At 29.8% G+C, this 25,592-nt stretch overlaps 2 protein-coding genes and 1 long non-coding RNA gene across 7 annotated transcripts; 2 read left to right on the top strand and 1 right to left on the bottom strand.

Annotated features, from left to right (window-relative positions):
* Positions 1-6,501: 6,501 nt before the first annotated feature.
* LOC119671900 (DENN domain-containing protein Crag) lies at positions 6,502-13,910 on the top strand. 5 transcript variants are annotated; one of them, XM_038082756.1, is made up of 17 exons: positions 6,502-6,851; positions 6,943-7,285; positions 7,358-7,904; positions 7,959-8,109; positions 8,173-8,274; positions 8,344-8,513; positions 8,579-8,792; positions 8,860-9,015; positions 9,069-9,233; positions 9,297-9,534; positions 9,590-10,823; positions 10,876-11,178; positions 11,373-11,453; positions 12,201-12,576; positions 12,640-13,056; positions 13,124-13,302; positions 13,364-13,682. In XM_038082756.1, the coding sequence occupies exons 2-17, from the start codon at positions 6,985-6,987 to the stop codon at positions 13,680-13,682; spliced, it is 4,953 nt and encodes a 1,650-aa protein (XP_037938684.1). In that variant the 5' UTR covers positions 6,502-6,851; positions 6,943-6,984. The 5 variants fall into 5 exon arrangements, with proteins under 5 accessions (XP_037938684.1, XP_037938686.1, XP_037938687.1 ...); XM_038082758.1 differs by having other exon boundaries at positions 6,640-7,285; positions 9,599-10,823; XM_038082757.1 differs by lacking the exon at positions 6,502-6,851 and having other exon boundaries at positions 6,985-7,285; positions 13,364-13,910.
* A 1,102-nt stretch (positions 13,911-15,012) lies between these two features.
* Positions 15,013-24,516, top strand: LOC119671903. Its single transcript, XR_005251849.1, has 3 exons — positions 15,013-15,101; positions 15,244-15,383; positions 24,271-24,516. It is a non-coding gene; the product is annotated as an uncharacterized LOC119671903 (long non-coding RNA).
* Positions 15,098-18,560, bottom strand: LOC119671902 (chromatin assembly factor 1 subunit A-B). The gene is made up of 4 exons (XM_038082761.1): positions 17,708-18,560; positions 16,702-17,641; positions 16,480-16,649; positions 15,098-16,423 (listed from the first exon to the last, which is right to left on the bottom strand). The coding sequence occupies exons 1-4, from the start codon at positions 18,305-18,307 to the stop codon at positions 15,125-15,127; spliced, it is 3,009 nt and encodes a 1,002-aa protein (XP_037938689.1). The 5' UTR covers positions 18,308-18,560; the 3' UTR covers positions 15,098-15,124.
* Positions 24,517-25,592: the final 1,076 nt, after the last annotated feature.

A 25,592-nucleotide genomic window follows, 5' to 3' on the forward strand; every position in this document is an offset into this window, starting at 1 on the left:
ATAATAATATTTACATTTTTTAAATAGCTGATTTCAACGAAATATTTTTTATAGACAATAGCGACCGCCGACAGTCTCGCGTCCACAGGGGCATCACAAAAACTTGTACATATTCCTTGAAGGCTTAACTACACTTACCAGAGAAAAAATGATTTTGTTTATTTTTTATTACGTGAATAAGAGAATCTTTTAACAATGGAGAAATTCACTGTTAGGCACACACCAGCTTTAGACGCGGAGGAATTTTCTATTAACCAACTTTCTGAACTCAATAAAAAAATTCGAAATTGCGAATATTAGTGAGTAAGCGGTTTAAATAAGAAAGCCATTTATTTACTTAGATTCGGGGAAGAGGATATTTCCAAGAACGGTTTTAAAGCGTTATGATTTAATTCATAATGGCCCCCAGCAAAATGTTGAAAAATCTGATAAAATTTATCCTTAGGAAAATTGAATACCGGTGAAATGCAACGTCGCACGTGGTTAGTTTGCTTTAAATATCAAAAAAAAGTCTATTGCTGTCCATGTTGTCAAATTTTTTTAAGTCATGCAGACACAGATGGCAAAAGAAGAATATGCTATGACTGGAAAGATTAGTCTGGACAGGGTTATGATAATAGTACCAATATGGTAATACAGGCGTTGGAACAAAAATTCAGAATAGTGATTCAAGTGATAGTGATTTTTCATGCCTTGTGGAATTGACAGTTCGAATTTGCTTTTGATTGACGCAACTAATTATTCTACAACAACGAAAACGTTTGTAGGGTTTATCAATAAAATCTATTTGCTTTTTTCAAAGTTGGCAAGCGTTGACCTTAAAATCTGTCTCTGAAGCAAGATGGGAGACTGGAATCGAAGCAATAGAAGCGATGTTGATAATGTTATTGAATGCGTGAATGACATGAGAAATAAAACTGGTGATTCAGAACTTTCAAGCGATTGTGAAGTAATCCTGAATGAAATACTAACTTTTGGGGTTTTACAATTTTGCCTATTTCGAGCGATATATCTCAGTGGTATAAAAGCCAATATCATTCAAATATCTCAGACGAGACATCCTACACACTTGCATCAACTTCATATAATTTTTGAAGAATTGATACGAATCTGGCAATAGCATTATCATGTTTTCTGCAAGGTAATACGGATCAGCTAGTTTGTTACAGCACAGCTAATTTAGCCTTCAAGCGACATCATTTCTACGTTACTATATCGAGTTCATGATAAATCTAATATTCGAAGTTCTTATAACACACTAAAAGTAACATCTTTGGACTGAAAGTTATAAAAATTCGTCTAAGGTTTCAAATTTTTTTCAACAATCATTGGTTCTCGACAAATGTATAGTTTGACTGTTGTTTGTTTTTATTACCAACACACGCAAGGAATGACACTGCAGATGAAAATAGGTAAAAAGTACTTGGTAAGAAATACAATAAATCTTTATCATTTCAAAATATATCAATTTAGATGAGAATATTTATATAATCATATTTATATAAATATAATTATTTAAAAACGTAAAAATTTGAGTTTTATCAATTACATCAATTTTTATATAAATATAATATATCTATATTATGCATATCTATATATGCAAAATATACAAATAATATTATTTATATGGATTGGTTTGAATTACCAACATATAGAAATAATATTAACATATTTATATGAATTAGTTTCGATGAATAGAGTCCCGAATCACCTAAACTGACTAATATTCGGTACATTAAAACCGAAGTGACCCGAAGTCCTGTGATCAGTAATATTCATCCTGTGAATTTGAATATTTTCAGATAGAATATCAAATGTATATCAGATATTTGTTTGTATGGTTAGTACATTTGTTTAACAAAAAATAACCCATTGGAAACTTCCCATAAATTATGAAGGATGTCAGTGAATCTATACATCAAATGTATAGTACATAATCAAAGTAAAGAGTTCATATACATTTCATTGTCTCTATTACTGCTTCACAAATTTCTAGTAAATAACCTTTGAAACGTTTTCACATTTTCACAATTTCGATAAGACATCTTTTAAAGCAGAAACAGAAGTTAGAATTTATCATTATATTAAAGCTTAATTTTCTATAAAAGTTTTGATAGGAAATTGATTTTAAATTGAATTGATGGTAACCTGAACTTTTCTGATAGGTACTTATAAGTGAGTGTTTTGAAAAGAAATTGTATTTGCAAAGCATCCATTAGATATTTTTAGTGCGTGGTTAATGCGTGCCATATTATGTTAGCATCAAACTGCTTAAGTCATTGTTCATTACAATACACTGTTAAAAATTTTGTAATGAATTTTTTTTGTATAGTTTTATGAGAATTTGTGTAAACTATTTCATAGAATTTAGCATAAAACACTTCAATTGCAATTTTTCTTAAGTTTTTGATTAGATCGCATATTACTAGTTGAAATTAATATTACTTATATTGGTGAACTAAATTAACTACTAAATTAGAATTTTAAACTTAATTGTTTGAATTTTTCATCTGACAAATGTGCTAAAAATTATGTAGAAATTTATATAGGCAAAATTTCTCAACCTTTGATTTATACAACAATAATAATATACGGTTAAATTATTTAATGGCAATATATAATGTAGTATAAAAAAATTTTCATTGGAAGCTGTTAAATATTTATGCTATTGTTGAAAAATTTAAGCTCCTTAAATGTAATATGCCCATTAGTATATATTTAAATTTACTTTCACTTTTAATTTTGATTTTATTTATTTATGTGAAATTATCAAACTTATATTTTTTTATATTTTAACTTTAGACATTCGAAATACCGTTAACTATCATTAATTCTAATTCTGACATTTGTTTAAATATTTGTTTAAATAGCTGAGTTTATTCACTTGCTTAGACGTTTTATGGCATATATAATATATTTCCGATTTAGTTACAAGAATTACTTTGAAAGTTTATATATTTATATTTTAAGTAAAAATTATATAAATGTAGTTTAAATATTTTTTTTTTGCAAAGTTTGTATGACTTACTTACGAATAACTTTTGGATTCCGTAAACGGAGTCTTTCAATAATTAAATATATATTTATATCAATACTAATAACGATATTTATTAAAATTAATTACATATTGATAAGGCTCTTGAGTATATTTATATTTGATATAAAGATACAATAACACACCACCATTCGCAAAAACACACGCTTGCTGACTGTTATTTAAAGTACATGTAAAGTAATTTCGTAGTTAAAAATCTTTTTCTCCACACAAAATACAATTCTCAGTTGTGTAAATTCTCCACTGTTATATTCTCTTGTTTAAACGAACTTTACTCAGTGCCTGCTTAAATTTTAGATTTTAATATGGACATAAAGTTAATAAACAGAAATATTTATATATATATATATATATATATATTTTATGAAAAAAACAATTATGAAATATATATTTAAAAGATTTGGATTTTATTTTGAATTAATTTTAATTATTTACAAGTAATAACCCTAAAAGATATTTGATGCCTCAATGCTTAGTGGAATTTTGTTATAATATTTACATATTAAATATTTATTATTCTATAATTTAAAATAATTTAATTACAAATTGCATAAATACGTACTCAATTTTATAAGAGTTAATTTTTAAATTGGAAATAAAAATATTTGAATTTATGCTATATAAAACCAATAGTTGTAATTTGACATATTAATGTTAGAACATCAGCAAGTTGGACGTATACCATATTGACCTCACTAAAACTATACACACTTCTGCAAAAGGTACCAAACGGTAATATTATAAAATCTTACATACACATAACTACTTAACAGAATATGTAAAGATATATTTATTTCGCCCAATCAAATCGGTCATATTATTCCTAGAAATGTAATTAAGGCCATAATTAGCCAATAATTTTTAAAACCACCGCATAAAAACTTTTAAACTTATAAAAGCAACCAGAATTCTCTACATTAAGAATGACTATATTCGCTATTATATTCATAGTGACAAATTGAGATATGTATTCTTTTTACGTTAATGTGTAATGTTTTTTTTCTAAGTTTTTAAAACTGAAAGCATTTATGTTGATATTGTTTTATATTATTTGTGGTTATTTCAAAAACTTATATCTTAATAAGTAAAGTTTATTTGTATGGTGCTATCAACATGTTTCACAACAACCACTTGTTTTCTCCTAGAGTTGAATCGGTATTGAGTTTGAATACTTTACTCCGTTTTGGGTGTTAACATTTTTACTGTTTGCGCATGTTTTTCACCTTATCCAAAATACTCAGAAATAATTATGAATGAATTTGGAGAGACACGTGAGTTCTCTCATAGTATAAATAGTGATATCCTTTAATGTATTGTGTTTGAAGCTCAGTAACATAAATAAAATCCATTATGCGTATATATAGGGTGATTTGTTATGAGATGTAGGATGACAATTTCAAAAAAATCAAATGCTATTGAAGAAAATAGGTTAAATATGTTTCGATATAAAAATGTTATACATGTCCTACATTTTTGTAGATTGCCCCATTTTAATAAATTTTTCCAAATAATATTGAATATGAATTGTAAACTAATAAGTATGCTTATTATTTAGAATACTCACAAAAACTTTTAAATACCTCTTAAGGCGCATCCACACCAAAGCGAACGCTTGCGAACGAACGAACATTTCGAATTTTGTCTTGCGTGTTCGTACATATGTTTTCTCATGCGAATACGTCACATGTTGCGGTTATATTGTTTGCGAATTGACAGTTCTGTTTTGTTTGTTTTTAAAACAAAAAGTATAATGAAGATGAAATAAATTTAACGGAAAATTCGCCATCAAGTTATTTATTAATTTCAAATAACAAAAGATGAATTTGGGTGAGGCTTAAGCTGCTTTAATTTAACCAGCATACAAAGGCTGAATATACTTTATATAAAAGGTTAAATTTAATAAGATCTAGAATCGATGAATTTTGAAATTTGGGACTTCCATCTTTTATAATTTACTGCAAATGGCAACATTGTTAATTTTTTGGCGATATTTGGAAAAAATTAACAGTTAACAGTATAGCAGGTTTAAGTAATTAAAATTCAAGGCTGAATAATTGAGCTTTTATACTAGTGGAATCTAGTTTTACTTTATAGGAAAATAGTGCATTCGAGTATACGTGACAACGTGAAAATAAATCGTTGCGTAAGAACCTTTCAATTTTAGTTTCTTGACCCAAACATAGGTGAAATGTTATGATATATTAAGGTGCAATCACACCAAAGTGAACGCTTGCGAACGAACACAGTTTTGCAGGTAAAATTACCTGCGAATGTTTGTTCTTTCGCAAACGTTCGCTTTGGTTTCTAACATGGTTTCGCGCAAATTACAATTCGAATGTTGTATGAAATCGTATTTTAATTTTGATTTGATTTTATTACGAATACAGTCGAATGAGCAAATTACATTCTGAATTGTAATTGCTTGTGTTGTGTGAATAGGCAATCAATCTGAACGAAAACCTAAATTGTAGCTGTTTACAAAAAATTTTTCCATAGAAAACCAAAAAACCTTAGTTTTTCATTAATCAACTGTTGTTTTTTTTACTACCATACTCAATGTGTGATGCACTTGCAATCTGTGTTAAAGCATAAATACTACTAATAATTAGTATTTTAAGTAATTCCTCTAACTGGAACTGAATGCTTTTTTATTTTAATTAATTAAATAAACATAACAAATGTTGTATATAAATTGTTTATTTACACTCTCTTATTCCTTCTTCTTGTTGTTCATGCGAAATGTCAAATATTTACAAAACAATAACATAGCATTGCCAAGTCAATAAAATGAAAATGCAAAGTTATAAATTAAATATATTGAAATTACATTATTGATGATGCCACATTGATGTCTTTCAAGTGCTACATTAACTTAAATCATAACCTTATTTTCTTATTGTTTTTATCGAAACATGAATTTATAATTGACATAGAAGTATTTATTAAGTCAGTATTTACTAAACCAATTGACTTAAAAAAAGTGAGTACTTATCCTGCACATCTTTACATGGGGTTTGTGTATAGCAAATATAAATTAGCCTAATACGTTTCACAAGATTAACCTGAAACTGAGTTTATTGTGAAAGTCTAAAAATACTATAATATGTAATTGTTTTTGTGATGCTATTATGTTGCGATTCTTTGTACGAATTTTGCATGCAAAATTACACTAAACAACTGATGATGGGTATGTTGACAATACTCGCAACAGCTGTATGGTCAGCCAAAAATTTAAGTAATTAACATAATATAAAAAAAAGAATTTTTGTTGTAGTTCACTACTTTTCGAAACCTATACACTACAATTATATTATAATAATATTTCATGTGTATATTTTACTATGTTACGTATGTTACATGTATAATGTCCATGAGTTATGTCCCAAAATACTTACATTGCTACTAAAATTAAAATGAAGCATTTGGACATGGCAATACCACATATCTTGATCTGCGTAAAAACGAGGAGCAAAGATTAGTTGAATATTTGTTATATGCAATAATTAAAACAAAGTATAAATAGTCCAAATAGATTCACTTTTGTTCATTTCGCATTAGCAATATTTTTTCTATTAGAAAATAAAAAAGTAATGTGAATATATAATATAAAATAGATAAAAATATATCAAATGTGTTTTAAGAGTACAATTGGCGAATATGTTAAATTTTGTACTCAGTAATATGCTTATAGAAATTAAATAACTCGTAAAGTCTAACAAATAGAATAAGTAAATTGTTCAGATGCAATAACTTAACTCAGTCACATATGAAAATGCAACTTTATTATTTTTATTGAGTGAGTGACTGGATATGGGCGCTAAACCTATATACACCTATATAAATCAGTGTAATTTCAAATTACTATTTCGGATGTTTCTCATTTGTAGTATTGAAAAATATAACTCGATACACTATTGAATCTGAACTAAATGGAGGACAAACGTATTGCCGATTACTTTGTTGTGGCAGGTATGCCGGAAAATCCACAGTTATTACAGGAGAGTATTTTTAACGATTCAAGTCACCTGCGCGCCGCCAATACAATCGAACCCATTACAGATATTGGTGTATATTTTCCTTTATTAGGAGAAGAAATACCAGAAGGTTACCAAGTTCTAGATAGCACACCAAGCGGTTTACCAGCGAACTTAAATTATGGATCTATGCGGGCGACTGAATGCTATATATTTTATCGACGTGGAAAAGACAAACCACCTCTCGTCGACATTGGTCAGAAATACAAATCCAAATACAAATAAAAATTTTTATTAAGATTTAATTGTTTTGTATTGTAATTTTCAGGTGTACTTTATGAAGGTCACGAACGTATTATGTCTGATGCAGAAATTGTAGGCGAAACACCTGGAAAGCGAGTTGCGAATGTTAATAACTCATCAGCTAAAACATTTTTAACATATCGACGTGCTAAATCTGATATGCCATGTAATGAATTGGTTGTTACAGATTTATGTGTTATTATACATAGTAAAGGTGAAAAACCACCTCATGCTTTTTGTCTAATATATAAGACATTAAACAAGGGCTATATGGGAAGCGATGTCTATTTATGTTATAAAAAATCTATGTACCGTCCGAAACTAATTAGTTATCAGCCCGAAATTTTATTACGATATCCAACTTGTGATCGAAAAGACTTTCCCTTAAACTTATGCCCAAGTGTACCTTTGTTTTGCTTACCAATGGGAGCATCTCTTGAAGCCTGGCCTTATGTAGAGCAAGATCAAAAGCGAAAACCTATAAGTCCCGTATTTAGTACTTTTGTATTAACCGTTAATGATGGTACATATAAAGTATATGGCTCAGCTCTAACATTCTATGAAGACTTTGAGTAATCAGTTTAAATTTGTTTATACCCCATTAGTGTTTAATATTTTATTTATAGTGCAATGAACCTTAATGAACAACAACGGGAGTTATTAGAATGGGATGATGAATTTGCGAAAAATCATTCTCTTCATATAAATAAAGCTATTTGTATTTTATCTCATCATCCATTTGGAGATACGTTTGATAAGTGGTTGAAATATTTACACGTGAGTTTAATATTTTTTTATATTATCTAATACACAACTTAGATATATGAATTTTATAAATAGAGAATGGTTGTCTTTGGTGTTGATCTTCCCATACCAATAGAACGTTACATAACCCAATTACTTGATGAAGTTCCGTTTCCATCACCAAGTATTCATCTACAGGTATTGTTTTTTATTTAGTTATATAGTTATATTGGTTAGGATCTGACGTCAAATATATTTCTTTAAAAGCTGTCAAGTGAATCTAATGAACGTGTTTTGCTTACTCAACCGGAGGATTCTCCTTTACCAAGAAGTGGCGCTGGTTTTCATATGTTTCTTCAAAACTTAGGCACTGAGAATTGTTTACATGTTTTGCTTTTAGCTCTTACCGAACAGAAAATACTGATACATTCTTTAAGGTTAGTTTAAAAGAATAATAAAAATTTTTGAACTGGTTATAATTTCTATTTAAATTTTATTTTAGACCAGCAACATTAACTGCTGTGGCTGAAGCAATAGTTTCACTACTATTTCCATTTAAATGGCAATGTCCATACATTCCTTTGTGTCCATTAGGTTTAGCAGAGGTACTTCATGCTCCATTACCATACTTGATAGGTGTGGACTCTCGTTTTTTTGATCTCTACGACCCACCAATGGATGTGACTTGTATTGATTTGGACACAAATACAATAAGTGTATGATATGCATATATATTATCATAAAATATGTAAAAAAACATAATCTTTTTTCAACTACTTCTAGCTCTGTGAGTCCCAAAAACATCTAAATATTAAATTGTTACCAAAACGAGCCGCACGGTTTCTCAAACAGACTCTAAATGATCTAGAAGACATCAAACAGCATAACGTTGACTCCAATAATAGTCTTGATCGGGATTTACGTAAACGAAAACGAGAGGTAATCGTAAATCTTTATTTTTTTATTTTAATTGATTACTTGTATTTTTACAGCAAAATTTGGAGCAGCGAATTCAAGAAGCTTTTTTGTTATTTATGGCATCTATATTGCGTGGATATCGTGATTATTTAGTACCAATATCAAAAGCACCTTCTGTTGGAGCAACTGATCCCAGTGCTTTATTTCAACTAAAAGCATTTTTACGTTCAAGAGATAAGGTTATTCTTTTACATTATTTGTAACATACTAATTAACTAATGCGATTAACATTTGTACATTAGGCTCATCATAAATTCTTTGAGTTACTTATGAAAACACAAATGTTCATACGTTTTATAGAAGAGCGATCTTTTGTATCTGATGGTGACCATGGTTTGACATTCTTTGATGAATGCATGGAGAGAATTAGCTCTTATGATGAGACTCCGCCCGATTTACGTCTAGTCGATTGGGAAATAGGACATAACAGTGAAAGAACCAAGTATATTTTTCCTCCCGATAATGGTGGATTAAATAAAGGTATATTAATGAGATGATTATATTTAAATGTAAGGATTAATTTTTTTAATTATAGATTATATAGATAGTTCATATAACTATAGAAATTTTACACTTAATGCGAATTTGCTTAAATCATCAAAGAAAACTGCATTCACAAATTTTATGCAACAACAACAAAATGGATCACCTGGATCTCCGATAGCTCGCCGAACAAAGCATGAAATAAAATTGTCTCAAAAAATGGCAAGACGATGTCAAATGCAACCTGAGGCTTGGTCCAAACATTTACTTGCGACATGTTATTCGTTGTACTTTTTAATACTGCCTTCTATGGTTATAGATAATAGACAAGTAGGTAAAGAGCATGACGTTTTAAGACAAGCATACGATATGCTAGTATTTGCAAATAAAATAAAAATTAATATTGATGAGTTTTGCTATCGCATTATGATGCAATTATGCGGAATACATAATTACCCTGTTTTAGCTGTACGTTTGCACTACCTAATGAAACGATCTGGTGTACAGCCAAATGCATTAACTTATGGCTTTTATAATCGTTGCGTTCTGGAATCAAAATGGCCAAGCGACAAAACGTCTCTTAGTCAGTTGCGATGGAATCGAATTAAAAATGTAGTGTTAGGTGCGGCACTTTTTCGGCATGCTGGTAAACAACATGCTTCGAAAAAACCATTGTCAACGTCATATGAAAATAATTTATGCACATTAGAATCAGTTGATGGCACATCACGTACGAGCTTAGATTCTTCCCATTCGACTCATCTTGAACGAGTATATGGCAGTGGTGATGGTCAAAACTCATTACTTGATTTTGCAGCTTTTGATAAGTTACGTATAAAGCTAGGAAGTATAGTTCGTCAAACAGTACCAATAGTTTCTCAGGACTCTACAAGTGACGTAGTAAGTAGTGCCGGACTATTAATATATGGTGATGTTAAAGCGAATCCCACTTCTGATGTTCTGACTTCGGCGGGTGTCAATAAGACGGGTTTGGTTTCACATGCTTCCGCAAGTACGCATAATGCAAATAACGAATTGAATTCAAAGAGCAAAAATGTGTTGTCTAAGCGAGAGAGTTTTGCAGGAGATGCCCAATTATTAAACAAGCTACAGTCTAACAAGTCTTTAATTGAATCTGAACGTTTTAAAATTTTACATAATTACGAAAATATTAACGAAGAATCGCAGTTGGAAGATAAAGACAAAGAAGTTGCGAGTTCACAAGAAGAACTTGATTACGAATTACGGGAACACCTATGTAAAAGAAACATTCAAAGTCCCACAAAGTACAAATTAAAAATATTTTGTTTACATTATTTAATCTTTATAAATTTTTAGAATTTCACCTCGGACACCAGTAACACATAACGATCCACTAGGTGCTTTCAGCGAGGATACGAATATTGAAGATAATTCGAAAACTGGTCACTTGGAAGCTAAACAGCACTCTGAGTCTAGTACACGACCTCCAAGCAATAACATTTATAGTGATAAGCCAATTCTTTTTAAAGGACAACGTAGCGCGACTTTTGATGAATCAACACAGTTAAATAAAAGCATGCAACGATCAGAAACGATGCCTGGTTCAAGTGTTACATCTAGTTTGGCAAATTTTAGTTCTTCTTTCAAATTTAATTTTGGGTAATTATATAAGAAATTAGTGTAATTGCTGATATTCCTTTCAAGCGTCAAATGTTTTTCAATTGTGTATGTAACAACCTTAAAAGTATATCCTTCATTGTTAAAATATTTACATCCTGAAGTGTATGAGATAACCCGTGTTCTAACTTAAGTCAGTTTGTTTTTAATAATTATAATTAAATATATTTTCGTAGACGTTTTTCACCTGCACGAATGTCATTAAAGAAAGACTTGAAATTGCCCACCAATATAATAGAAAATATATCTCAAATGAGGTAAGTTTTGAATAAGACCTTATTCAGTTGATAGTTCTACATATATTTTATTGCAATAAGGTTCATGCTCATGGTGATGGTTAATAAATTCATTTTTATTTATTTTATTAATCCAAATAATCATTTTCAACAAATAATGATATGCAATGGGTGTGAAGTATCCTACCTCAATATTTAAACAAACGGGTGTTTACACTCGAATTTTAATAAAAAAAACTTCAATGCTGCAATATAACCCACAAAATTTAGAAATTTTCATTGAATTCAAATATTTTTTTTATCTGTAACATTAATAAATTTATCTCTTATGTGTGTGTTTGAAGCTTAATGAAACTTTAAAATGTTTATCATTATCTCTTCCAAAACAAATCGTTAAAGTCAAGTCTTAGTCATTATTTTAAAAATTTGTTCTGTTGTTTTTGATATTCGTCTTTTTATTGATTTATATACAAAGTCATTGCTATATTAATTCGAATCTAAATAATAATATATGTTATCGTGAAACAAAACTTTCTGATGAATAAGGTTTATATAAATATGATTTAAGTTTATTTTAGGAGTGTTTTTATAAGTGTGGTTTAGGTTTTTAAATATTTATATATATGTGTATCTAGTAATTGAATATTTATATTTAACTTTATTTGGATCTACCCTATCGCCGACTAATATGTGAGAGATTTTGCATATAAAGACAACATAAAAAGAACAAAAATTTTTAAATATAATTTTTGATTCTTGTATTTGCAGTCCGAGCTTAAATAGCAAGAAATCGAATGAAATTATTCAAGGGAGTTTAAGTAGCATTAAATTTGCAGCAAGTTCAATCACTCGTAAAATTGATGAAATCAAAGGAGTTATATCTGCAAATTCCACTCCTATTAAATCAGGCAATTCGTCTTATATACAAGGTGATAGTAATGTAGCAGAAGAGGATACAATTATTCATGAAGATTTAGGTTCTAAATCACGTCGAAATACGAGTGATTTGGATCCTTGGGGTCGTTTAAGCGAATCTCGAAAATCAAGTTATAACAATCTTGTGCCATTAGGAGAAAACAGTTCAACGTTTAACCTAAGTGCTTTATCAATGCTACCTGAAAATCTTTATAGTTCCACAACAGATGTAAGTTTTGTATTTCATGAGATTGAATTTAATTATTTTTTTTTTTTTTGTTTTTAATTTTAGCGTTTGGACAGTCCAGAGTGTGATATTTTAATACAAATGACATCGTGCTCACAGTGCCACAATTGTTCGGTTTTACTTTACGACGAGGAAATAATGTCTGGATGGTCTGCAGAAGATTCGAACTTGAATACTACATGCCATGCTTGCAATAAGTTAACTGTACCTTTTCTGTATGTGCAATTAATAGTTGATGAATCATTGCAAGATGTAAAACAATCTGATAGGTTAACAATTCCATATTTAAACCCCTTAGTGCTACGCAAAGAGTTAGAAAATATCTTAAGACAAGATGGGGAACTTGTTTTAGTAAAACCGAACTTCGTAGAAGAGCATCCCATAATATATTGGAATTTACTTTGGATTATGGAACGAATAGAAAGTAAAACTCATTTGTCAGAATTGTGTTTACCTGCTACTGTGAGATACTTTTAATCTTTAAAATAGTAATAAAAACTATAACATAATTGTTTTAAAATTTTTCTAGAGTAAAGAAGACATAGACCCTCTAAGTAAAGTTAAAAAAGTGAGTATACAATGTTTGTGGGATAATTTACTTTTGCACAGTGAAGTGGGACCTCCAATGTACATTTTATATAATCAAAATCAGCCTACGAGTCCACTTTTAAAAGCCTTGCTTACCGATCAAGCGCAACTAAACAAGAAGTAAGCATAATGATTTGTTCATATTGATTATTTAATTTAAGGCTTCTGAATTTTAATTTAGTGTTATCCAGCAAATTATATCTACTATACGCTGCAATGATCTTCTAACTCCTGTGAAACGATTAGCAAACGAACGCCATAAGCTTAAAAATAATGGAATTGATCGCTCCCACTCAATATATCGTGACATATTATTTTTGGCATTAACAGCTATTGGTCGTTCAAATGTTGATCTTACCACATTCCATCGGGAATATGCTGCCGCTTTTGATAAACTTACTGAAAAAGAATGCAACATGTATTATAGGAATCAAGATTTGCCACCATCTACTACGACTATATTTTGTCGGGCATATTTCAAACCATTAATGCTTCCTTGACGAGAATTAACTATTTTCGCAAAAAGCAATGCTTTGAAAGCGAATTTTAAATGGCGTACTATCATGAATGGATGAAATATGCAAAACGTAAATCATTTAAAAGCGTTCGTTGTGGGTATATTTGTATTAATTTAGATATACTAAATGAAATTTTATTATATTGTATTTTAATTTAAGAATGGCAAAGCAATTAATATAATATTCAAATCTTTGATATTAACTATTCGAGCTATTGTTATATATTGTAAATATTTCAATCACATCTAAAACAATACTTATCGTTAAATACGACTAATTGTTTCAAAAGAGTTTTAAAGCCTTAATTCAATTAGTTTTGCATTAAAAATGTAATACAATTTATTTTGACATAGTTAAGTTTTAAAAATTGACTAATTCATTGACTGGTTTCGAGACAATATTTTTATTCATCATCCAGATAGTAGAGCGACGTTATAATTTCTTTGCCTTATTATATTTAATATATTTTATTTAGGAAATTAATTTTTAAAATTATTTAATAGTTGCAACTTGTATTCAAGCATAAAATAATTCTAATAAATAAAGCACGATTACCGCAACAAATAATTTAATTATTCAGTTATTTAGCAAGAGACAGCTTTTAAATAAAAAATTTCGTTTTGTTTCGCTATATCAATATATCGACTCTGATGAAACTATACATATAGGATTGATTTCAACGTGAGAAATTAAATAAAATATTAAACATTTTAAAATTTTCAAATTAAAAAATGTAATGTATGAAAATGTAAATGTATTTAATTGAGACCTCACCGAACGATACTTGGAAACTCACAGCAAACGTTTCCTCCATTTGTCTTAATATAAGCTTCTGCAGTACGCATCATTAATATTATGGTAATATTTCAGGTACTAAGTATTAACGTTAGCTACAGTGTAGCTTCAGAAAGTAGAAATTGTTCTCTAATTTGGCCTATGAAATCAAACGTTTTTTATATACCCTAGACCATTCTCATTTATATTTTGGCAAATTTTCCATTTATAGAAATAAATCTTAAGCCTATAATACCAGTAAAGCTATCTGTTCTTGAAAAAGATTTTTAATAAATCTAGAAACCCAGAAAGATTTGTATATTCAAATGCAACACAGATCGTTACAGATATTTATTTTTAGTTAAACAAATATTTTTTTTCAAATATTTGAATAAATTTTTCTTTTTATTGTAAAATTTGATTGTAATGAAAATAAACTACATAAAATTCTAACAAATAATTAAATTGATTGTGATTAGTACATGTCAAAAATAGACGATCTTAAAATAAATATAAACCTGTTATTTTAATGAAAATCATTTATATATGTAGTGTATGGAATAAAAAATGACTTGTACCCACATTAAAAGTCATTAGAATATACCAAAATAGTGTTGAAATGTAATGGTAATTATATCGCTAAATATCAATTAATCCAATACTATTATGTCTTCCGAACAGTTTCCTACAGCTTCATTCGATTTTGAAAACTTTTTATCTAAATTGTTTTGAATAAATTGACTTATAAGAGCATTTTTCTTATTAACAGGAAAATGATGACCTCGCGGTACAGACATTAGAAGTGGTACGCGTTTCTTTTTCAAGCCATCAATGGGGTTTGTTTTCGCGTTTGTTTCAGCAATAGCTTGTGTTGAAGACCCACTATCATTATTTACATTCGGATCTTCGGTAAATGTGTTTTCAATTTCTGATTGTTTTTCTTTCTTTTGATTAGCTAGTGATTTTGTAAATTTTTTTATACCAGCGTCTGATTTATTAAAACAATTTAAAGCACTTTTGTTTTCGGTTTTCTCCTCCGCCTTACTGGCTTCCGATGTATTTTTATAAACATCGTCTACATTTTCCCCATCAGTCGTAAATTGATCATCTTTTAACACAAATCTCGGTTGTAAATTGTATTCCCATTTATTGTGCAAATCTAAATGATTTAATCCCATTTTATTCAGAATGTCGTCAGAAACAATCCAACATAATCTTTTCTTAATTTTGTTTTTTTTTTTACTTTTCATTTCAGTTATCTTCCATTCCGCAAATTCATCTATTTTATCACGTATGGTAGATTTTAGAGGTCCCTTTACGTCGCCATTCTTAACAGATTCTTCGGTTGCTTCAACATAAGCAATAAATTCTTTAATAAGAAAGACTTTGGAATGACTGTTTCCATGCACTAATCTAACTAAATCATTTTGCAGCTTTTCAGTCAAAATAAGCGGTTTTAACTTATCTCCCGTTTTTTCTAAATTTTGAGTACTAGGAGAGCTAGGTTCATTTTTTTCTGAAATTTCTGGTTCATTTATCATTATCTTGCTCGTATATAGCATTGAACCCATTCCTAAAGTGTCCCAAATTATTTTTGGACATTGATCTGGCTGGTTACCGTTTTCGTCCACCCATATGCATCCTATTAAACGCGGTTTAATTTTTTCAGTTTTTTTTTTCATTTCTTGCGCAAATTGCTGCTGAAGGATTTTTAATTTTGCTTTTTGAGCTTCTCTATTATTTATGTTATCCTCTCCAATGGGTTTATCATCCTCGGTTTGCAATTCTTCTTCACTTAGATGACCATGAGGCACAAACCATTCATTGTCTACTTCATAATCATCGTCCTCGGACTCCTTTTCTTTATCGTCATCGCTACCATCTAAAGATTCACCAGGTTCTTCTTCTTCCCACTCCAAATCTGAATCGATATCATAGTCGAAAAAGTTCTATAAAATAGATTATATAATTAAAATGTTTGTTTAAATGATTTACTTTATCATACTGTATCTTTAGCAAACGGATTTTTTGGTCTTATAACAGTACTACGTTTTCTCCATGTGCCGTGATAAGGTGGTCTACGATTTTCAGAAAATTTAAAAAACTTTGTGCGAAAACGGTCAATTGGACCATGAGTTTCTTCAACAAGTTCTTGACCAGCCAGTTCAAAGTCATCTTAAAGGTATTGCTGCATATAAGTAAGTTAAAACCAAATTTAAATACTTACCTACAATATAGATTTCATCATCTATGTCAGTTTTTGTTTCAACAGTGGACGGTCTCCACTTGCCTGGAATTATTGTTCCATTTTTTAAATCGTCAATGTAAAGCTTTGATATTGGTTGTGCGCATTTTAGGCACTCATCTAAATTTGAATGGGCCTCTTTGGTAAAATCTCTTCGCAGGACTGGTGCAAGTTTCATATCATTCCGTATTTGAAATGGACGAAATGCTAAACTACATGCGCTTTCATCACAATTGTTTGGTGGTATTTGCTCAAGTTTTGCATTTAAAATATTTCTTTTTGGAACAAAGAATTTAGTAAACGCTTCAGCCGCTTTCTTCTTTTTTAAATCTGCATCTTCCTTTTCTTGTTCCCTCCGTCTACGGTCCTCGTCCTTTTTACGTTGTTCCTCTTCCTTGGCTTCAACACGCTTACGTTTTTCTTCGTTTTTAATTTCGATATCGGCTAGGCGTTTTCGTTCCTTTTCTTCCCGATCTTTTCGTTTTTGTTCATCTTTTTCTTCACGTTCTTTACGCTTTTGGTTCTCTTTCTCATCACGTTCACGTTTCCTTGCCAATTCTTTATCTTCTTTTTCTTTTTGTTTTTGCAACTTCATTTCATTTAATTTGTGCTCTTTTTCTTCTCGTAATCTTCGACGTTGCTCATCGATCTTTAATTGTTTGGGAGTTAAGTTATTTTTATTTACTTGTTTAATTTTTTTAGATGTATTCATTTTTTCTGATAAATTTTTACTTGATTTTTTTGACCGAGAACTTAAATCATTTGAACTTATTGAACCATCTGCACAATCATCTTCATGTGTGTTCTCACTGTCAATATCAGAAATCGAAATCACTTCCAGATTAGATTCATTTGATGTTTTTAATGGGGTTTCATCTTTCAATTTTGTTGGTGTACTCGTTTTTGTATCATGTACATCCATCTAGGAATAAAAATTTATTTATATGAATTTATTTAGATATCTTTTTTGCATTAAATAATTATTTACTTGATCTTGTTTTTGACGTTTTTGTGGATTACATTTTTCAGCTATAATTTCCATATCATCACTCAATGTTGGTTCCTCAGCATCTGATTTCTCCAGTGATAACTTGCTTCTTTTGATTTTCGTAGAACTTAATGGAAGTTTTATTTTTACTAAGTTTTTTTTTGATTTGTCAGCGCTCTGTGGTGTTCTAGCACCCTTTAGCTTTGATTTTGTATTATTTGATTTATCTGACGTAATTGAAATATGAGAACTGCTGAAAATCTTTTTGTTATCACAATCTTCAATTTCATCTATTAAAACAATACTATCTTCCACAACTACATCAGATTTTCTCTTTTTATTGTTGGTTGAATTTTCTTTACTAACAGACCGACGTTTCGTGACATTTTCTCTGTGTTCTTCATCAGAATATGATAACTTACGCTTCCGCGAATCGTTTACAATTTCATGTTCATTAGCATGAGGCGGATTTTTAGATTCAGTAGTTATTTCACTAGTACTCACTGACGGTGCAGGTGGAATTATTTTAAACGGCAGCCTGGCTTGAACCATCTTTTTTCCACTAGTTGGTTTATCATCATCATCTTTTAAGTTTGACATATTGCTTTAAAATTATTAAATTTTTTAAACACAATAGAAACGTTCCGATCTTGCAAAACTCGTTTCTTATGAACACAAATTTCCTGAAAACAATAAAAATGTTTCGATTCGCGAAACTTTATTTCCCACAAATATTATACTCCTAATGTCAAACGATAAAAAAAGCGCCAAATCAAAATAAGACACACATCACAAGTATTGCCATCTTAAACAATTTTTGTTTTGCTTCTTGCCAAAGAATAATATATAAGTGACATTAATATGTATATATAAATTCTTAATTGCTTTTTTTTTCGGAAGAAATTATGAAGTAAGAGATATTCTAAAATCCCAATACTATCTTTATATACTTCAATTTTATTGACAATTTTGTTATATACAAGTTTATTTTTTAAAAACACAAAATTTTTCGAATTTACACATCTACGGTCTGTCATCAGTTAAAAGATAAATAAATGATAATAATTCTAGTATAGTTTCAACTTTTACAAATTACATTTTGCATTAATATAAATGAATAAAAAAAATTAAAAATTAAAATGAATAGTGAATTTAAAGCAATCTTATGAATGCAGGAAAATTGAAAAATTTTTTTCACAACAAAATTAATAATAGTTTACAAAATTTATGCATTAATAAGTATTAACATAACAACTATTGTCAAAATATTCAAAAGTGCTTTTCAATAGTACTTCTAAAAGTTCTTGTATATATTTATGTGTATATTTTCCACAATTTTGCATATTTTTAAAATATTTTATTTCCACATAATTCAAATTTGTGAAACTTTTTAAGTTTGTTTATTTTTTCGTTTACAAGTTTTTGACATATGACTGGAATATTCGTTGAAAATTCTAATGAACGTTCACAATAGACCATTCATTGCTTTGGTGACATTTTTTTCTGCAGTAGCTTAAATGTTGCGTCACTTCACAACTAGGTGGTTACATATAAAAAGTAGTGTTGTTGTTATGTGTACAAATTAGTAACTTTAAACGAGCAACTTGTTGTTTTTTGCCACGCTTAAAAGCGGCCGAATGCATCTATTGGATTATATTATATGATTTATATATTTTTATATAAAATATAGTTTGTAAGAAAATAAAAAAGACATCAATAAAAAACAGAGATATATAAACATATTAAAGTAATACATAAAATATATTATGGACAAATAAAAACCAAAAATAATCCACAAAAACAAACCATTGAAATTTATAATTATACGAGCTATATAGAGTTTGCAAAACAAAATAAATTAAAAATTTTAGGAAGTATAGTTTAACAAGCGTACAAATTTTACAAGTTCTGGGACAAGTTTCATAAAAAAGTGCATTCGCCTGAGATGAATATTCCAATAGAAAGTATATCACATAAAATTAACATGTAATACAAACACAGAGTTCTCAAAAATAAGTCCACATCCGTAAAGAACAAGCGAATCATATTATAATAGTTGTATATTTGGAAACTGATCTATTGTGAATGACTTTATTATTTATTATCTATAATTGTTCTGGTTAAAATAAAATAATTTTTTTGCACCCGAAAATTCTTTACAGCTGTTTCTTATTGCAGTTCGATAAAAGCAGTCCAAAAATGATAGACCGTTATTGATAGCGGTTAAATAAATTGTTACATTCACAGAAGCAACAAATATACATATTTTCAATTTGACTTTAATGTTATGACTGTAATAGCATTACAGGAAGTTAAATCAAATAAAATTGTATAAAGAAACAAACAAATCATCATTTCCATTTCAATATCAGTTTATATTGATTGATTTATCTTGTAATATTTTCTGTCATTCATTTTATATATTTAGCAATAAAATACGTTATAAAATTTTTTACAAAAATTTTTCATAACTATATGCAAATATTTGATTAGTGATACCAAGTTAATTAATACACTTAAGATGTTCTATTAGAGCCGCCTATACGAACTTACGGCAGGCAGAGAAAAATGTTGGCATTTATATTTAATTTTTCGGTTTAAAGAGTTTAAAGAGCTCTGGTTTATTAATAAACAATTGAATGCCATTTATGTAATTCTTATTTTTTGATGATTTAGGTGTGATTCATTTCTTGTAATTCATTTGATTCTTTTGTATCTGGATACGCTGGCCAGGTGTCGTCTTCGTCGTCTTTGAACTTAAAAAGATATACTCTGAAGCAGGCGTGTCTAGTTAGCAGCTGGGTTAGGAACTAGTTCACTTGGCCATTCTTTCTTTTGGTCTAATCATTTATTTTCGGTATGAGTTTATGTATCCTTCTTCCTTTCTTGGATGTGTTCCAAATCTATTGCCACTTAGTCAATGCTTCATCATTGAGCTAGTTGTAGTTCGTGGGCCGAGTTATTTTAGCCGCATGTTCTTCCTTTTCAACTTCTGCTTTCTACTGTAACGGCATCATTGCGGCAATAACCATAGTCACTTCAGTAAGTGGAAATAAGTGGAAAGTGGAAACAATTCTAAGCGCAAACCTCCTGTAGGCTACGTCTACTTCTAATCTGTATGTCTTTTTATTTATTGTATTTACCCACATTGTTAATAACTGCTACTTCTGTTGCCAAACTTTATTTTCGCACATGTTTTAGCAACATATTGGAGATATTCTTTGAGGTTTCTAAACAGTGTAAAAATTCCAGTTGTTAATTCTGCGAAATATCTGGATAGAAACCTAGATGCCCAACTGAGATGGAAGGTACACGTCAAGAAAAAACTAACTGAGTTAAATATTAGATATAAAAAACCAACATTTTGATATACAAACAAATCTTCCAGCCTATATGGCTCTATGCCGTCCACATTTGGGGTTTTGCAAAAAAACATATAATAACGTTCCGTTGTATGTTCAAAATGCTTATCTATATCGTGGCCTTGAAATACCTAATGTCAAGCAAGAAATACAGAAGGCTGAAATACATTATGACAGGCTGAGTAAACACTTAAACACTTCTATTCCGACAATACTTTGAGATGTTACAGCCAGACGCCTAAGTCCCTTGAAAACAAAGGACCTTTTGAGGTTTCAATCAGCAAGGAGGTGACTAGCTCAGATCTATATGCTCAGTTTAGATAATTACTTGCATAATATAAAATTAAAAAACCTCTTGATACTCAATATGAATAGCTGTTGTTAATTTAAACTTTGCACTTTGTTTAAATATAATAAAAAAAAATATTGGATGTGCTCTTTGAAGGTAAGTCTGTTGTCAATCATTATTCGAAGGTACTTGATCGCATGTTTTGACGTAACTCGCTCATTGCCAATAGTTATTGTAATGAATTCGATCTTTTTCCTACTGCTTACAAGAAGGACTTGAGTTTTATGGTCAGTAAGTTTGAAGCCTGTGCCAGTGATCCAAATCCTTACCATAGCTTATCTATACCATATTATGGTATGTTATTTTTATTTTTTCTATATATTTAACTCTAACCACTAGGGCGATGTCATCAGCGAAACCAATTATTTTTGATTTCTTATATATATGCATAACCCACTACATCTACAATCTGTTATTTTTTATTTGTAGAACAGTGCGTCTAGTGTACTTTAATATTTATTCAATATCTAACAAATTTTCAAAACAAATTTTAATTCCATCGGGATCGAATATTTCAAAGTAATACTGTTTTTAGTCAAAACAGAAACTGCAAAATCGGCGATGCGTATAACCGAAGTTAATAACAAATCCATTAAACAGCTAAACAACGCTGATGTTATTATTTTTTTTTCAGACCACCTCCCAATATGAAATCAGAGATGTTTTTAGACGTCTCTGACCTGTTGTTGCTGCATGACGAACAGAGCATGCTGTCAAGTAGTTATAATGAATAGTTGGGATTCGAGCTTGTAATCCCCCACACCACCAAATCAATGATAGACATAATAGCTGGCATGTGCTTCGTAAAGTAATTGTGGTGTAAATTCATTTCGATTTGTTATTCACTTGCTCAAAGCACATAAAGCACTCGACTTCAAAAACTCGAACTGATTAAGGGAACTCACTGGCAATGAGCAAAAAGTATTAAATTACATTGAATGTTAAGAATGCGGCAGTGCGGCAGAGTGGCAGTGTGGCAGTGCGGTCGGAGTGCTATGAGTAGTGCAGTGTTGAGGTATATTTGCGGCTTCCATGTCTCTTGCGATTTCACTTTGCAATTATTATCTATTTTGATTTAAGTTAAGCTCAGCTAAAAGGCATTTCCCGTAGGATTCGTAAAATTCATTACATTTTTTCTGTTCTCATTCTTTGTGTTTTACTTGCTCAATATTTCGTTTTAGTATTCTTTTTGACAATATTTTGGGGACGGTCATTAAAATTGTAGCGATTTTGTTTCGGATGTTCTGAGTCGCAAACGATTGTTGCTCACAACTAATTTACTACAAATTGACACATATTCATATGCAGACTCCATTCAAAAGTCTTTTTGGCCTTCGGTATTCATGTTATTTATTAAATACGTCAAAGAGACAATAATGCTTTCTTCTCTTTTCCTGCCGTTTTCTTTTTATCAATTTTTATTTCGTAGAATTACAATTTCCCACACTTTTTAAGCGTTCCAGAATCAAAACAAAGTTAAATTTCAAAATGCACATGCCTACGCATTGAGGAAGTATACCAGAAGAACATGTGAATACAATGGATCAAAAATTCAATTTTTTTCAATGAGATTAGAAAAGTAACTTCAACATTGCACTTGCTTACCTGAGCCACAATCAGCAGACTCATTTCTTTGTTATATTCCTTTGAACGAAACCAGAGCTGTCCAACTGTTCAACTGTTCAACTGTTGTGTGCGTCATTATAATTATAAATATATAATTAATTAAATTATTTTAATTTTTGATTGCTGTCTAATATGTGTTAATGTGTTCTGAATCACAATACTTCTGAAATACCATAATATTGCGACTATTAATTGCATTCCTATTTTGGTAACAGTTGCGTGCCTCAATATTGCCACTTCTGCTATTTTATAAGTAAAGTCTTGTTCCTTTAAAAAATTAGCTAATGTTTTCGATTTGTTTGTTAAGATTTTTCCTCAATTGTCACCTTTGCATAATGGAAGTTATATCAGAAATTGGTTGTGCTCGAATGCCCGAAGAGCACAGTTTTTTAATTCAATCAATTTTGGGCAATCTTTAATCGTTGTCATTGCAATTTATGTTTGAAATAGTGCAATTACATATTTCCTAGCAGAACAAAAAATTTCACAATATTTACCAGTCAATACGCGTAATAATTATAGCTTTAAGGCCGTGTGCGAGTTCGAGTAAATTGAAGGGAAATTGAGGGAAATAGTAAATAATGTCGGTATGACAGCGAATGTTGGTATTTACCATAATTTCGAATAGGGTAAATTAGTTAAACATCAGGTGAATAAGGTGTTACAATTGTGAAAATTTTATAAGATGTTTAATAAATAAATAAATAAATTTGAAAATTTTTAACCAAAAATAATAAATAAAAAATATATAGGAAATTTCAATTTACTTTACCTCAATTTACTCAAACTCGCACACGGCCTAAATAACTGTTTTAAGGTTCCAAATATTTGGATATTTTAGTGAGTTTTTAAAATTTTTATTCAAGTTTGTTGCTCGTGTAGAATAGATCAGAATCTAAAATAAAACAGACTAAGCATGAAACTAGCAAAATTCAAAAACTCAAACTTCTTTTCCTTTGACAGGAAGTATTCACTCTGCATTATAGGTATATGTATGTACACTGTACACACATAAATATATGCGGTTCATGTGAGTTTGCGCGCCTAATGGCTTCTGAGTTCGTTCAATAGATGTGATAGTGAGTTTACGGCTTGTCAACAGTTATTATCTGTTATTGATCTGTTTACATGAACTCAGCAAAATATCTTTTGTTGTATGAAAAACAATTTTATTAATATTGCACCATAAAATATTTGTTAAATTTACCGAAGTTTTCTTTTTTCAGATTATTAATTTTTACCTTTTGTCGAAGGCATTAAATTGGACAATTATTCTTGATTACCCAATCTAGCGATTGCGATGAGCAGTTTTGTTGGCTTTAATTAGTGACATGACTTTGCAGCGTTCGGATGGAAAGTATTTTATTTATATGTATAGACACCTTTTGTATGGAATCTACTTAATTCTGACTAATAATACTTCATTGTTATGTATATGTAAGTAAACGAAATATATTATCTATTAGAATATATACGGATATACAGGGTGTTTCTTTTCAAAATGACGTAGCCTTAGTAAGAGTTTCCGTGGTTAACGGTATGAGGTATGAGGTAAGTGGTATAAGTGTAAGTAGTCTTTTTAACGTTAGCATGTATATCTTCTGCTATCCTCATCTCCAATTCGCAGTTTACAGTTTGTAAAATTTTACATCTTAAAAACGAGATCTGAAAAGCTAGTTTTACCTCAATAAGTTTATAAATTTTTGTATACCAGTGCATTACTTTAATTTGACAACAAAGTACTTTACTTAACTTATTGTAAAGAAAGCTTATACTCGTAATATTTTCGGTTTTCATTTGGTGGTCACATAAAGGGTTGTAAGAGCAGATTCTTTTGCAATATCCTATATTCAGACTATTGGTGAACCTTTCATGTTCACTATTTTCTTTTTCTAAGTTGTTTATCCGCTTCAAGCGTTTGCTACCATGATTATTATTGTTAATTTGTTAATTTCTCAGCAGCTTGCGAAAAGCAGCCTTATCATTTTATTTAAAGTTATCATTAGAAATAAATTAAGAGGTCATAATGTAGTTCGTCAACCAGGGCCATATTTTCCCTTATTTCGTCCTTCAATGATTAACTTAGGCATACTGTATTTTTCTTGGTACCTTAGGATATGACCGAAATATTCCACATTTTGCAGCTTCACTGTTTCCAGCATCGCTCTTTCTTTGTTAACGCATAAAAGTAATATCAAATTTGTGACACACTCAATTCAATTGAGTTTTAGCTATGTCGATAACACCGCATTTGGAAGACTTCAAGTTTATGCATCGACGCAAAAGTCAGTGACTATGTTATATTTGTGCTTTATAAAGCAATGATGTTTATAAATATCCCATTCAACATAATTCTATTTATTGTATCAGTAAATATGTTAAATATTTTTGCCAAATAAATATTAAATAGCAACAATGACGAAATGCATCCTTGGCAAACCTCGTGCTTAATTTCTACGTCCTCTTTAATTGCCAGTATTAATTTACAATTATTAAAATATTTCTCTCGTGTGACGAATAGCTCCTTAAGCCCCTCTACAAATTTTTC

The sequence above is a fragment of the Teleopsis dalmanni genome, chromosome 1 (assembly GCF_002237135.1).
Source record: "Teleopsis dalmanni isolate 2A chromosome 1, ASM223713v2, whole genome shotgun sequence".
Classification (NCBI taxonomy): Eukaryota; Metazoa; Arthropoda; class Insecta; order Diptera; family Diopsidae; genus Teleopsis; species Teleopsis dalmanni.